Source organism: Vanessa atalanta, chromosome 1 (genome assembly GCF_905147765.1).
Source record: "Vanessa atalanta chromosome 1, ilVanAtal1.2, whole genome shotgun sequence".
Classification (NCBI taxonomy): domain Eukaryota; kingdom Metazoa; phylum Arthropoda; class Insecta; order Lepidoptera; family Nymphalidae; genus Vanessa; species Vanessa atalanta.
Genome location: NC_061871.1, coordinates 12553316 through 12569357, shown reverse-complemented (window position 1 = coordinate 12569357; position 16042 = coordinate 12553316). Strand labels below are relative to the sequence as shown.

General features: G+C 35.9%; 1 protein-coding gene across 1 annotated transcript; it reads right to left on the bottom strand.

The window, feature by feature from the left end:
• Positions 1–6417: 6417 nt before the first annotated feature.
• On the bottom strand, positions 6418–9526 carry LOC125077866 (secretory phospholipase A2 receptor-like). The gene is made up of 4 exons (XM_047689961.1): positions 9283–9526; positions 8998–9198; positions 7211–7459; positions 6418–6599 (listed from the first exon to the last, which is right to left on the bottom strand). Exons 1-4 carry the CDS (start codon positions 9518–9520, stop codon positions 6418–6420), a joined length of 870 nt encoding a protein of 289 aa, XP_047545917.1. The 5' UTR covers positions 9521–9526.
• Between the last annotated feature and the right edge of the window lie 6516 nt (positions 9527–16042).

Sequence of the window (16042 nt, the reverse complement as noted above, 5' to 3'; positions counted from 1 at the left end):
AACTGTAAAAATTAATACTTTTGTTACAAATATTTAAATTATTATAATATAATTAATTACGTTATAGAATTGAAACTGTAATCAAATTAGTGTAAACTAAAATGACCGTCAAATAACACTTACCTTTTTGTTTAATGCCTCAAAGTACGCAGTCTCGTGGAGGGAGCTATTGTTAACTTTAATTACATAGAATAGCTTATTTTCTGTTTAAATAATGTCAGACGAGTAAATAAACATAATAATGGTAAGTGGCTATCTTCGTCCACATTGCAAGAACTAGAGATAAAGTTCTCACATGGAAACCATGGTGGTCTGAGATATTGCGCGTCCCCGTACGTACCCGTTGGGTAAAAGAAATTTAAGGACTTGCCATCCTATAATAAATTAAAAAATATATATATTCTATAAGTATTTCTTATCTTATCAAATTAATATTTGATAGATATATTAATATACATGTTGTATATGTTATTACACTGGTAATGGTTAATACATACAGATAAAAGTGTTGTTTAGAGGCAGAATAATTAATGAGAGTGTGGTATCTTCATGATTGGCCTGCATAGTGCACAGGTCTTGCCAGATCGAATAAATACATTACGTAACGTCTAAAAATGTTCCAAATAAATTAAGATGACAAAAAAATATTTATTATGTTAAATGCAACATAAACAAAATGTTTACAGTACACACACCTATGTACTCGTATGTATTGTTTGATGAAACGAAAATGTGATTTGATTGCAGATGGATTTATTTAAAAAATATTCAATTGTACCATAAGTAAAAGAGCCGAGATGGCCCAGTGGTTAGAACGCGTGCATCTTAACCGATGATTTCGGGTTTAAACCCAGGCAGGCACCACTGAATTTTCATGTGCTTAATTTATGTTTATAATTCATCTCGTACTCGGCGGTGAAGGAAAACATCGTGAGGAAACCTGCATGTGTAAATATCAACGAAATTCTGCCATATGTGTATTCCGCCAACCCGCATTGGAGCAGCGTGGTGGAATATGCTCCAAACCTTCTCCTTAAAGGGAGAGGAGGCTAAGCCCTCCCCTTAAATTAGTAAATTTTCCCACAGGCTGCTAATGCTAATGCTACCATAAGTAACAACTATCTAACAACCCAGTGGCTCACTGGATAGCCCGTGAATGTTAACCGAAGATTGAGCTGTTGCGAAACCGATTCATACCTGCGTAAGCATAGCTGAATTTTCATGTGCTTTGTTTGTTTTCATTTTGTTCGTCGTCCGCTTTGACGAGAAAAAACGTCAAGAAACCTGCATTTGTTACGTATATGTATTTATTGAAACCGCTTTAACCAAACCTTTTCCAGTTGTGAGATATTTATTTTACGTTACGTATAAAAATATTTCGTATATATTGTATCGCTTGAACGATATTATTGCAAGCTAAGTTTATTAGAAGGTTAATATTAAACTATTAACTCGGATTGAGGAAATGAACCGCTGTATCTTCGGATTCACACGCCACTGAATCACCTTACAGATTGTTACGAAATGTGCCGTTACTAACGTACTTAATGTCGTATGAAAGGGGACGTTTTATCGACATCGCGACTTTTCATGTGTCATGATCTATGAATTAGTGTAACATCTGCGTAGATTTATAAGCTCATTTGTAATTTATCATTAGGATAACAAAGGTTCATTAGTTAAATATTGTAAGGAATATTGCCGCAATTTATTTAATTAGGTAATTTTAAAATGACTTCTTTTTTAACCGATTTAAATTCTTCTTCATAATTTATCAAAGTCAAAAGTCAAGTTACTTTGTCGTTGTTTTGATTGTGTTTGTAATTTTATTTAATTGATATATCTATATAATTTAAACGCAAAATAGTAAATATTGATTTATTTATCGGTTCTTTCGGTAGAATTCCAAGTTTGATTTAATTATGCATATTGACTATTAAAAAACGTCGGAATGATATGTTTTGATCTTGAATTACAAACTAATCTATGGTGGTTTGACTTTGTATGAATCTATCTGGGTAGATACCACCCACTCAGATATTCTACCGCCAAAGAGCAGTACTCAGTATTGTTGTGTAGAGTGAGTAAGCCAGCGTAACTATAGACACAAGGGACATATCATCTCAATTCCCAAGGTTGGTTTGCATTATTGTAAGGAACGATTAATATTTATTACAGCGTCATTGATAATAGGCTGTGGTGACTATTTACCGCCAGAGGACCAATTTGCTCGTCCAACTACCATAAAAAAAGAATTATAATCATTGTTATTAAATTTAGCCAAAATTAAATTGTTTCTAGTCGAAGATTGACTGGGGGCTTTAATATGATTCGATGCTTTCAATATTACATGAACGCGAAAATTCTATTAGACTTAACAAAATATTCATGGTGTGTATCCATTTCTGTACATTAATTGCCGCCATCTTTGACAACGGGTAGCGCGACGGCAATACATCAATCAGCCTGTTGTCGTGACGGGCTCGCAATCAAATAAAATTTAACTCAAACCCGACCGTCAAGCGCTTGCAAAAGCTGTTTAATGCAGGTGGTTCCATCCATTTTTAATATAGATATTAATATCAATATAGCGTATCAGCATATCAGTAACTACTCGAATGAATATTTTCGAGATTAATTATATTATAATGAAGATAAAAAATCATATAAAATTATATTAATCAAATATATTTTTAAATGAAGTCAAGCGCAAGCCCGCCTGGCTATGTACCACCACCCGATCGTCACATATGGTACCGTCAAGTAGCAAACATGGAATCGTTGTGTTCAGGTTTGAAGGGTGAGTAATGCAATGTAACTGGGATCTAGACACAAGGGAGATAACATCTTAGTTCTAAAGCTGGCAGTCGCATTGGTCAGGGATGGTTGATATTTCTTGCAGCGTCAATATCTGGGCGGCGGTGATCACTTACCATCACGACCTTTTTCCAATCTGCTTTTTGTTTAATATGTAGTAAATATTTAAGCCCAAATAAATCTTAACCGAAGATGGCTCGACCAAACCTTGTCAAGCAACTCTGAGTCATGTAATTTTGGGATGAAAATCCGTCATGTGAACCGGCCACATTCGAGCGTGGTGGAATAAACTCTAAACTTTCTTGAAGCCTAAAAGTAATATAAGGTACTCGATATTATATATATATTTATTTATTTGTAAATATTGCGCGAATACATACAGCACATTTTTACGAAACAAATAAAGATTTTTACACCCTTATTTGTAAAAATTGTTTTGTCAGTCACATCGTTCGGATCCGGGTAGTTACTTATTACACGACTATCCCGTGGGAGCCTCTTTCAATTTCGAGAACAAAAATAATCCTGTATAGTATACGTATGTATAAAGTAACGTCACGTTTAGTACATAAAATATAGAAATAGTTTCCTTCTGCCCACGGACAGCAAAAGTGTGTTAGTAGACTAAGGAATAATAAAAAAAAAATCGTTAATATTAATGGCTGTGTAAATAAATTAAACAAAAAAGGTCGTGTTACAATTTTATTACAGCTATAAATCTTTTGAAATGAAATCAGAGTCGCGCGATGCATTTGCTAATTATTTATATTTCCGTAAGCCAATACGATAGTAGTTTATTCATCACCCGGAGGGATCGAGGCCTAATGGCACTTGCGAATAACGAATAATTTCGTTAGTGCGCAACATCGATAACAGTGTGCCATTATTTTATGTTTACAATAGACTTTTAATTACCCTTACATATACTATGTGATAATGTACTTTTTATTTAAATGTACAATTTCATTATATCATATATGACACGAGAAACTAAATTGTATACACACATATTTATATTGGTGGTAGGGCTTTGTGCAACCTGATATTCTGCCGCCAAGCAATACTTGCTATTGTTGTGTTCCGGTTTGAAGGGTGAACGAGCCAGTGTAACTACAGGCATAAGGGTTGGTGGCACATTTGCGATGTTACAGGGTGGTTAATATTTCTAACAGCACCAATGTCTATGGGCGGTGGTGATGACTTAACATCAGCGACCACTCAACATAAAAAAAAAAATTGACAGAAATGAAAATAAATGTTAACTAGTCTGACCTAAGATCGTGGGATTGCGATCTACAGTTTTATAGACTAACTTCTATTTGGCACAAGTGGGTTAGAAGCGTAACTAGCTACATAGGTATATTGATGAATCAAAACAGATTTGTTTGAAACAATGTTCAAAATTCTGTTATGTATGTATCCTGCTTCGACAGTCGCCGCGAGCAAGGATAACGGACAACCTTCTAATCATGAACTACCTCGTTCAAACTAACTTAATTGTTCAAGTTCACATGTAAACTTTTCGGCTCCGAATATTTAAGTTACGTGCGAACGGTGTAATTTGTTTTTGCTTTGATATTGTAATTTGAATAACGAATATCAATTGTTGAATTTGAGACTAGAGACGCGATGAGGGCTTAGGGAGTAGATTGGTTGAATTATGAGGTTAAGTATTTCGTTGTGTTGTTTGTGATTCATTTCCTTTGTTGAGTCCACGAAATAAAACGATATTGGACTTTTGTGTGTTGTGAGACGAATATCGACAAGAATTGACTGCAAATTTTTGTACATACATCATTTTTGATTAGAAAAGATAAAACTATTATGAAAAACAATGTGATTAGTGCAGGACAGATGTGAAACATGGATATGGATGTTTATTAAGGAAACATATATTAAGTATTTATATAAATAAAAAAGACTTGCGTTAGTTAAATAAATGTAACAGTATTTATAGTTGCCTGCCAAATTTAATATGGCCTTACTATGATATATGACACATCATTGACATCATTAAGGGCAAAGCTAATAAGCCTTAATTTTCTATGACTAATAAGACATAATATAATAGTATATATTATACATAGATAGCTTACTACCTTCTCATATTGCATCACATACAACCAAATACTTTACGAACAATACCCATTCAGAGTTTCAAGTAAGTAAGAACAAAAATATATGAGTAAAAGTAATTTTTACACTCATATATTTTTTTACACTTCTATATTGAATTAAGATTTTTGACTTTGACTTTGACTTTTCATGCCATTTGAAGTCAAAGTCAAGTCAAGTCAAAGTCAAAAATCTTTAGTGTAAGTGTTTGCACTTGCTTATTGACAGTCAAAAATCTACCACCAGTTCGGAATTTAACACCTCGGACCTGAGAAGAACCGGCGAAAGAAACTCAGCGGGATATTTTTTTTTCCATTTTACATGTACAATAATAATTATATTTTAGTTATTTGAAACAGCCTGGCTGATGAAATCATGACATACGTGTTCTTACCTCCAAATCACGTGAATAGATGTCTCACATCAATAAACATTAATAATTGGTTTTATAAATTAAACGCAAAAACAAACAATACGAGTATTTCACGCTTATTAACTCCTTTCAATCCGCGGTTGTAATCCACAAAGTCGCAATTCATCGAGTCGCGCGCATCACTGCCTTTAAATGTATATTGCAGGCATATTATCGTCAAACGTCAGTGCCTGTCGGGTACACTGAATCCGATGAGAGGTCATGACGAGTGACATTAACTGCCACTAACGTGGCCTCTTATGTCACAGCGTCCATATCAATTTATGACATAATTACATAAATAGATCTGTACTTATTAAACAAATTAACAAACATATGCGGGCAAGCCTGTATACGGACACGCACACGAGCATACTTTAATCCTAATTCTCAGATACTAACTTTTTTTTATTCTAAATGGAATTTTATTTTTTGCTGATTGATTGACCTTCAATTTTTTTTAATTTTTTTTTGTTAAACGTACTGACAAATGGGGCACCTGATGATTCAACTTTTGATGGCGATACCCACATATCACATCACGTATCACATCTGATTTTGGCGCTGTAAGCTATATTAACCATTCCTTACAATGGTAAGGAATGGTGTTGGTACATGGGTACCAACCTTGAGAATTAAAAAGGTATGTTTCTCGTTCCTTTAATGACACGTGGTCAATCACAGTTTAACCCGGAACATATATATTTTAAGCAGTGATGCTTAGCTTAGTACATACTCCATTATAGCCTTTATATGTACAATAGTTTTACTTTGAGCTATATTTTAATTATTAATTATTTTTGTGTTTCCTTTTATTCTGATATTTTGTTTTATTTCCAAAGTAAACTAATCACGACGTGTCAATAAGTTTACATGAGAGCTGAGTAATTTTCAATGGAATGAAAATCCTGCTGGAATTTTACTACCTTTCTCAGCGATCAGGATTTACATTAACTATATTTAATTTTTATTTGTATATAATTGAGGTCATAATATTAAAAAATCTTCAAAACTGTATGATTATTTTAACCTACGATTGTAATCGTTTTTATTACCACGCGTGGATTTTGGTTCTATAATGAATTCACAGTTCCGTTTAGGATTTTTTCACAGAGGAACATTGCCGGTCGATCACAATACGTAATTTTAAGGAAACCAGTTCTAGAAATCGCTCCACAACGTTTTACTTTTATTTCCTTGTTGCCCTCTTTCATAGGACTCCATGATGCGTAGCCGGCGTCGTCAAGGGTTTGACCTACAATGTTACATTACAAAAATTAGGCGTATTGTATGAGAAAAGAACAAAAATAATCGGGTATCTTTAGATTTACGATATTTCAGAGCCGTGACATAACTTAACATTTTCATTATTTCTGTAATATGACGATAAATTTTGATACTTTTTTGCCGTAGTTTATTAATATATCTTAAGAAACTTTAAAGCGAAAGGGTAACTATTATTTACATTTATTTATTGAAGGCAAAATGGTACACGGGCTACTTGACGATGTAAAATTTGCTCCTTAAGCTATTGTTATCTCCCTTCCTAACACAAGCATTGCACGCATCTCTCTCTTTTCTTTGGTCTTTGCAAAGAGAATAGCTATACACACGATATATAAAAATAAATTATACGCATTATTGTGAATATCTTTGATCTCGCCTTATAACAGCAAAAGGTGATATTGACTCTACGACAATTTCATTCGACGCATTTATTTTACATAACAGATATTTTCTTTGAATTCGTTTCTGTTATTTCTGAATTAATTAAAGATTTGCATAAAATATTGTAAAAGAGTCCTATTAGAAGTTCGGTTAGAAGCGTTACAGTTTAGTTATGAAATATATATGAAATAATTTTACCTTCAATAGTTCTATATTGATATGGGAACATCAGATCACTGAAGCCGATGTACAAAATGTTTGGATCTGGAATGTTACTATTTAAATGTTCGCCGAGAAAGCCGACGATTATACTCGCTTCCTTGGGTGAGTTGATTATAGCTAGACGTCCTTCTTCCAATTTACAAGCCAAGTAGGCGTCATGCCAAGACAACGGTTCCGAGTGAAACTTGTAACATTTACCATTTATCGCTTGATGGGGAGCGTATCCTGTGAAAAGAGTTTTTTGTTGAACGTGATTAGTTAAACAATGCTGCGTCTCCTTCTTTCAAAGGTCCAAATTAATTATGACAGAAAGAGAGAAATAATGGTTTTACTAAATACCCGCTAAGCAAGGTTTTTAAGTGAGACTGTAAATAATGAGAAAGCGTGTTTAGCTTCTTAACAGGTAAGTTCATAATTGAGACTTTAATTTTAATTTGGGTCAATTACATATTTTTATATTTTTTATGACATATAGGAGGACTGGATGGCTGATGCTGTATCCCTTGTGCTTAAGTAGCTTGTAGTTAAACTGGCTCACCCACAAATACTCAAACCGAAACACAACAGAAATAAGTATTGCAGTCCATGGTAGAACATAAGATGAGTGGGTGGTACCTACCGGATAGGCTTGCACAAAGCTACCACCACCAAGCTACTACCAAGTGCCTACTTCATTCAAGAATTCAAAAATTTAACAAAACATGGCAACAACAACTTATTCGAATCTCACCATAGAACACGATTGTGAAATGTCAGAAAGTGATATGTGACTTTGATTGTAATCATTATAACATTTAAAGGACACACGCATAAAACAAAGGTGACCCTAAGTCGCCATTCCTCAGAATAACATTGTTGTTTATTGACATATATATGACTTGACATTACCAACATAGAAGCATGTACAGACTTTATCATCATTTATTTATCATGTACAGAATCTTTATTTATAAAAATCAATGTTCCTTGATTTATCCCGTATACGATTGTGACCACATTTTGTTGTATTGTTGTGTTCTCGCCTCTAAAAAAATCCGACATAATACCATACATAGTACAGAGGACATGGGAGTCGCTTCGCATAATTGTATATAAAAAAGGTGTCGGGGCACACTCGGTCGAAACGAGGCTTATTTTCGTTAAAAATTGTGTAATTGTGTACGCTACCGCTTTAGAGGTTGGTCGTCAAGTGTAGCCTATGTTCTTGCCTGGCATTAAAGCTTGTTTCACCAAATTTTTCAAACCAAATTTCACCAAATTCGTTTCAGTGGTTTGGACGTGAATAAGTTACTTTTGTATTTATAATATTAGTATAGATTAAATAACAGACAACGTTTGAGAATAATTAAATAACATGAAACAAAATTGTTATTAAAAACGTGATTTAAAAATATAACAAAAATGTTTATATAATATTATTTAAGACCGTATAAAATTGAAAGAGACACAGAGAAGGACAAAGGGAAAGGTCGCCTGGCCATAACGCTTTATCCTTACGTGTCGATTTCTGCCAGTTTTCGCGTAAAAGAACTTCGTTCCAAAAATTTAAGAGATTGTTATTTATTCGTGCTGCCCTTATCCCAATTTTACATGGGGTCGGCGCAGTATGTCTTCTTTTTCCATACTACCCTATCTGAAGTCATCTCACAAGTAACATTCTTTCCAACCATATCGTCTTTCACATAACCCATCCATCGTTTCTTTGGTTGGAGATTGTTATGTATTAAATAGATATTACTATTTACTTTTTAGTTATTACTTACCTGGATCAAAGTTATCGCATAGCTCATTATATTTCGTCTCGTTTCCTAGTATTTTGCATACAAAAGGATATATATCAGAGCATGGGCGATCATCGAACAAACCTTCTCTTGTCATAACAACGCAATGTTCTGTATCGTTGAGGTTATCTGGTCGACCTTCAGCCCAGAGTAATTCCAAAATAGTGCCAGTTATTGGTTCTCCTTTAAAATTCGATCCAGAAAAAAAAAAATAAAGTCTAAAATATATTAAGTCGCACACAGTACTTTGATGATGTTATTAATTACCTTTAACGGTGACATAATAGCCAACAGAAAATTTATCGTGAATTCCAACAAATATGGCCGTGTAGTGTGCCTTCATGTTACTCATCAGTAGTTTTAAGTTTTCCATTTCGTCCAGTGTATCGGGGATGAGTAATGTTGTGCCTTCCGCTTCGCACATTTGTCGGGCTTCCTGCCAATTGGTAGCCAAGTCATGCAGTCTATAGAAGGTCTTATATGAGTGTGCCCACATATAATCCATTCGAAATTTCTGTGCTGGGAAAAAATATCAATAAAGTATTTATTCGACGTCGAAAATTTATAGATCGGTGGCAAACATTTAAGAGTAAAAGGGAACTTTCTTCGTCTTACCGCCTGTATGATGAATGTATATTACATAAAAAAACACAAACGAAAATATTAACATGGCGTACAAAAGTTAATATGACATTTACGGAACTATAGATTTAACTTCATCATAAAAATAGCTCGTTATAAATTCTATTTATTTGATTGTTGATTGCTTTTAGAGTTCATATTTTATGTAAGAGTGCATAAATAATTAATGAATATGTCTGAAGTTGTACGTTTGTAATAGCTAAGAATTCTAGAAGAATATGGCGGTATCGGTTATTTTAGTGAAAGGCCGCGCGAGCTAGTCGCCTCAGTTGGTCCTTCGACCACGCTTATTTGAATCTCCTTTAAAAGGCTTCCTTTTCTGTGAGTGTCAGGTAATTATCTGTGTGGCATTCCAATTTTCCGATCGAACGGTTAATTCAGTTTAAATCTCTTCGTGTAATACGTAGTCGGCTGTAGGAATTGCCTAATCCGAGTCCCTCGGAGTCAGTTCGAGAGTTTGCAAGCTACAGTGAGCCTAATATGGAGACGGGTTTTATTCAATGTACGCAAATTGTTTTTTTCGATTTTTATCAAATTTTTCTTGAACATTTATTTTGTTCGTATCGGTGCTAGGTGCGTGCAATAAATAATAATCTGTCAATGTCAAGTCTGAAGAAGATATTATGAGAAATAATAAATAATCTTTTAACGGAATATATTTGTATATATTTTTTGCTTACATTTTTTTTTATTTATCGATTTATTTTAACATAAATTCCTAATCATTCTGTAACCGTCTATAATAATAATTAAATTAAATTATTTATTAAAATGCGTTTTTTTATTTTTTTTTATTTGTGAGTTATATTAAACATAGAATATTTTGTTAGGAATTCTTATATTATAAGTGTTAAAAATGGATTGTTAAATTGTTTTAATGTATTGAATAAAACTTATCTTCACTTGAAGTCGTCATGTTTTGTGTAGGAATATTTAGTAATTGAAATGCAATTGATCGTTAACTATAAAACAATTTCACTTACTGATATAATGTCAAATTAAAAACTACCACTACCTAAAATACAAAATACAAATAAAATTTAAAACTTGCATGAGGAATTTCTTTATAAATCCTCCAGTAAACATGTATATAATAAATAGAGTTACTTATTTCAAGTCATGTTGTGATAAAGATAATATTGAATGTCAAGTTGTAAATTTAAATAGTAATTTATTCAAGTAAAGTAATAAAATAAATTAATAAACATCACTACAGATTTTATAATCATCATATAATTTTTATAAAACGTTATCGATTTTCGTGATTACAAAAACGGTAAGTTTGTCTGGCTTCAAAACAAAGGATGGAAATTCGAAACCTCCCAGTAAGAACTCCGACAAAATTTAACTTAAAGGGTTATTTAATTTAAACTCCCCGAGAAGAAGTGAATAACTCCATTCTAATCAAAATGTAATTGACTGTATAATAATATTTAATTTCGATATTATCAAAAATAATAAACAATCAACGAGTTCTCTCTCCATGAGTTCCGATCATCGTTTAGGGCCGGTTGATAAAGTTTTGTACTCATCAACCGCAATGGGAGGATCTGATAAAAGTTGTCGAAAACTCTCTTTTGCGATATCGCCACCTTCGTCATGTAAATTGGACAAGTTGTGGTCTCCCTGATGCTTGTTTCATTGGCTAATACAGATTAGCTCCTAATCTCAGCACTTTTCCCACCAAATTGTTTTCAGATGAGCGAATAAGTTTTAATCAGACGGGGATTCGTTTGTTTAAGTGGATTCGCCTTATTGGAACTGAATAGTTATATGTTTTTGATTATTTTGGTGTAGCCAATATTCTACAATATAAGAAACAAATGATTTCGTTGTTCACTTTCAAATGTCACGCTGCAGATTTATTTACAATTGGTGTATGAGAGCTAGGCTGAAATGGGTGTAGGACTTCAATCGTCGCGACACTTTAATAGCACAGTATACCTGTGTGTGTTTATATGTTTCATTTTTAAATTTTTCATTTAATCGCTCTTAAATTTGTTTATTTATTTAACTGTACTTGTTATTTATTATACGATATATAGTGTAAGGAACTTCGTTCCAATTGAGTTTCTACGGCACTTTTATCTTGTGAATATCAAGATACTTGATACTATATATATGCACAAGATCAGTTATTTCTTAATTGGATTTTTATCCTGTCAGTGATTTTTATCTGAAATAAATTTTTAGATAAAATGATCTCTTAATGTTAAAATGCCTACTGAAAAAGTTTATTCATCTCGATGTCTAATGGCGCGAGTGTCTTCAAAGGATTTAAAGTTTATATTGAACGGATCCAAAAAGTAAATAACTGCTGATACTTTCAACCTTTTCAGCCGGGTTAACCCGTAAACCATCTCAGTTTAAGGAGGCATTAAATCGCAACTCAAACAAGAACCGTTACAGTGAACTTAACTCACATATTGCTTTGTGTCACGAAACGTTAAAGCGAACAAAGTAGAGCGGTGGAGATGCGTTGTCGGAGAGAGATGGTGAATACTGATGGGAGAATGGGTGTGGAGGGTGTAAAAGGAGAAAAACTACATCGCTAAAAGTGAATGCGGTCGAAAGGCGCGCTTATTTCAGCACTAAGTGCATGGATTTTTTTCAAGTGATGCTATGAGTGTAAAACGTTGTGACTTCCGTGAACGATCTTCAAGTCCAGGTGTATGCTTGTTATAACAAACATTTCTAATTTAAATTTAGAATTGTTTCTTTAATTGTTATTATTTTTTATTAGTCCTATTTGAAATAAGAAGTCTTGTAAAGTTTAATATGCGAATACTTAAGCAGGTCTGATGTTAGAAATACTGATACTTGTGTAGTTCAGATACAATGCATTATTGATTTGTTAGATTCGGATTTATATTGTAATTGTTTTTTATTAATTGCGATTTGGAAAAATAAAATAAATAATTATTAACATTAAATCGAATTATATTAATTTACTAAATGATGTTATTACATTTCTGAAAAGAGCAACGACTGAGTTTCTTGCTATTCTCGGTAGAACCTATAATAATCCGAACGGGTGGTGTCTTTGCATTTAATTTAATTCCGTGTAATGTCGATTCAAAAGAGCTCATTAGTGAAATACGCTACTTGAGTGAGATGTAGTCATTTTATATTTATATTAATACTAGCGACCCGCCCCGGCTTCGCATGGATGCAATGCTGTTACTATATATATTACAGAATGTCTTACAACGTTTACAGTTTTTCAGCCATTAGATAACACAAACCGCTATATCCCTGCGCCTTAAATCCTTAAATGTGAAATCTTCGAAAATATTCATTTAAATTACATACTGCAAAAGGCTATATTAATCTATATTAAATTCACAATGTATTTAAGGTTCTTAATTGGATAAGGATTAATGCTGTATTGCTTAAAATCGCTTCGATAATAAGCCATTATTTCTCGAAAAAGTAAAGGTTAAAAAATGTTTATTGTGGGTTATCCCTAAGAGATTGACATATACGATTGTGGACTTTTTTGAAGACCTTTTTAAGGTGTACAAATACTGTAGTATATTATTTTTATATATCTCGCAGGGTTAAGCCAGCGTGGGCTTGAGGGTCTCCATATCCAAAACGGAGGCCCTCCTGTTCCACGGTCCACGGCAAGGACCCCCACGAGGGGCGAGTATCACCGTCCGGGGGACGGTGATCAAGGTGCAGGCCCAGATGAAGTATCTGGGCCTCATCCTGGACGGTCGATGGAGCTTCGGGCAGCATTTTGTCCATCTCGGCCCGAGGCTCATCAACGCCGCCGCCGCTCTCGGCCGCCTCCTTCCGAATGTGGGGGGGCCGGGATCGCTATGCCGGCGTCTATATTCCGGCGTAGTGAGGTCGATGGCGCTGTACGGTGCCCCGATCTGGGTCGACGCCCTCACCGCTGACAACCGGGCCCTGCTGCGTAAGCCGCAGAGGGTCATAGCGGTGAGAGGCATCAGAGGGTACCGTACGGTGTCGTGGGCTGCGGCGACACTTCTCGCGGGCGATCCGCCCTGGGAGCTCCAGGCGGAGGTGCTCGCGGAAGTGTACCGGTTCCGGGTCGAGACGAGGAACCGCGGCGACCGTCCAGGGTCGGCGGAGGTCGGGCGGATCAGGGCTCTAGCCCAGCGAGCCCTGATCGCCCGATGGCAGGAGGATCTGGGGTCACCCACGGCGGGCCTGGCGACAGTGGAGGCGATCCGGCCCCACTTGAGTCGCTGGGTCGAGAGGAAGAAGGGCACACTCACCTTCAGGATGACGCAGGTACTTACCGGGCACGGATGCTTCGGTAAGTACCTGCACGGGATAGCGCGGCGGGAGGTGTCACCCTCCTGCCACGAGTGTGGTGCGCCAGTCGATACGGCGCACCACACCCTGAGTGAGTGTGCTGCGTGGGGGCCCCAGAGGCACACCCTTGCGGCGACTATGGGCGGAGACCTCTCGCTGCCGAGCATCGTCAACGAAATGCTCGGTAGTAAGACGTGTTGGTCGGAGATGCGCTCCTTCTGCGAAAACGTGATGTCGCAGAAGGAAGCCGCGGAGCGGGAGCGGGAAGAGGATGCCGCTGCAGACCCGCTCCGCCGAAGACGACCGGGGAGGAGGAACAAGCGCTACGCGCACCTTCTCCCCCCGCCTCAATAGGCGTCGCGGGGACTAGGGGGGGTCTCAGTACCCCGAGAACCCCCCCTAGGTGTTGGAGGCCCGCCTAGGCGGGCCGACCGTCAGGGCGTCACGGTAGCATGCGCAAGCGATCCCGTGGCGCCCGCCGAAAGACGGAGAGGGTACCGCTGGTTTTTTAGTGGGTAAACCCGGCGTACCTGGGCGCACTCGGCGTCCAGGGCTCCGGGGAGTCCCACACACCCCCCCACCTTCCATCACGTGGGGGAAGCGCGTAACGCGTTTTTCCAGCGAGAAAAAAAAAAAAAAAAAAAAAAGGGTTAAGCCAGCGTTTGCAATGTAAGCGCAAAAATTGTTTTTATTTACGGCATCACTCTAGAAACCTTTAAAGTTATCAGTGTTTCTCTACATGTATTATACATATAAACCTTCCTCTTGAGTCAATTTATCTATTGCAAGAAATCGCATCAAAATCCGTTGTATACTTTTAAAGATTTAAGCATACATAGGAACAGACAGCGGCAAGCGACTTTGTTTTATACTATTTAATAATGATGATAAAAACAAATACGATATTTTTATTTCAGATCAGATCAGATCATATATTATAAACACTACTTAGACTATATATATAGTGGATATAAGTATTTAAATGAAACTTGTATTAATTAGAGATTAAATCTACAAAAGATCTGAAGTAAAAAAATAAAAAGAAGTCGATATGTTATTGATAACAAAGGAGTATTTACTCATTAATTTTTGATGATAGAATAATTTTTTATTATCACACAAATGACGTCACTGCGCCAGTAATTTTATGAAGGCATATATTTAAATTTTAATGTACAACATAACTAAGTTGCACAGGAAGCGCGAATATGTCACCAGAAAATTCAACGTGACGGGACGTTAATAACTTTAAAGCAATTATATAATAATTATAATAAGCCTAAATTATATTAATATGTTCCGAAACGCAATCGATACAGAATAAAACTCTGTACATTGTCTTTATATAGAATACTCTTAAATACGATCAGTATATAGGAAGGCAAAAAAAATGTTTCTACCACGCACAACCACTAAGCGGAACCAGTAGACGCAGACGGTTTTTCCGAACTGCTACGACTTGGGAACCTTCACGAAAACAGCTTACACATTTCTCAAAGGCCGGCAACGCATCCGCAAACTCCTCGGTGTTGCAGATGTCCATGGGTGGTGGTTGTCACTTACCACCAGAAGAGCCTCTAGCTCGCTTGCCACCTATAGCATAAAGAGCCCTTTGTTACAGTAATAGTAGAAGTATTTAATTGATGTTTACAGTTTTTTAAGAAGCGTAAGACGGCTATCGAAATTTGTATATGAAGCTAACTGTGCATTTGCAATAAATAACCGAGTATCTTGATACACTAAAGTACGGTTCTATCATAACATGCCTATAAATATATTAACCTTATAACAAGTTAATTATATCTAGTTAATTACGTACAATGTAGGCTGCGGTCAATCGGCTGTGACGTCGGTAATTATGCTTTTAAACTTTCATCAGATACCTAATTGATCAGTCATTAAAATGCGCGGGTTCATACGTGCACGAGAGTGCTACTCAATTACATCAGACGGTCATCCATTGCCAATCTATATGAAAGGCTAGAGTTAAAATGGCTACTTGTAACATGAGATAACGATTTAGCCTTTATCGAAAAACTATCATTATCTGAACTGACGTTTAGCGACAACAGCGACCTAAATTACTGCAACAGTATTC

Excerpts from the sequence above, each read along its gene's own strand:
- LOC125077866 (XM_047689961.1), bottom strand. The coding sequence starts at position 9,520 with ATGGATTATATGTGGGCACACTCATATAAGACCTTCTATAGACTGCAT. Across the intron at positions 9,199-9,282 it reads CTATTATGTCACCGTTAAAG|GAGAACCAATAACTGGCACT; the intron begins GTAATTAATAAC and ends CGAATTTTAAAG. Across the intron at positions 6,600-7,210 it reads TCAATATAGAACTATTGAAG|GTCAAACCCTTGACGACGCC; the intron begins GTAAAATTATTT and ends GTAACATTGTAG.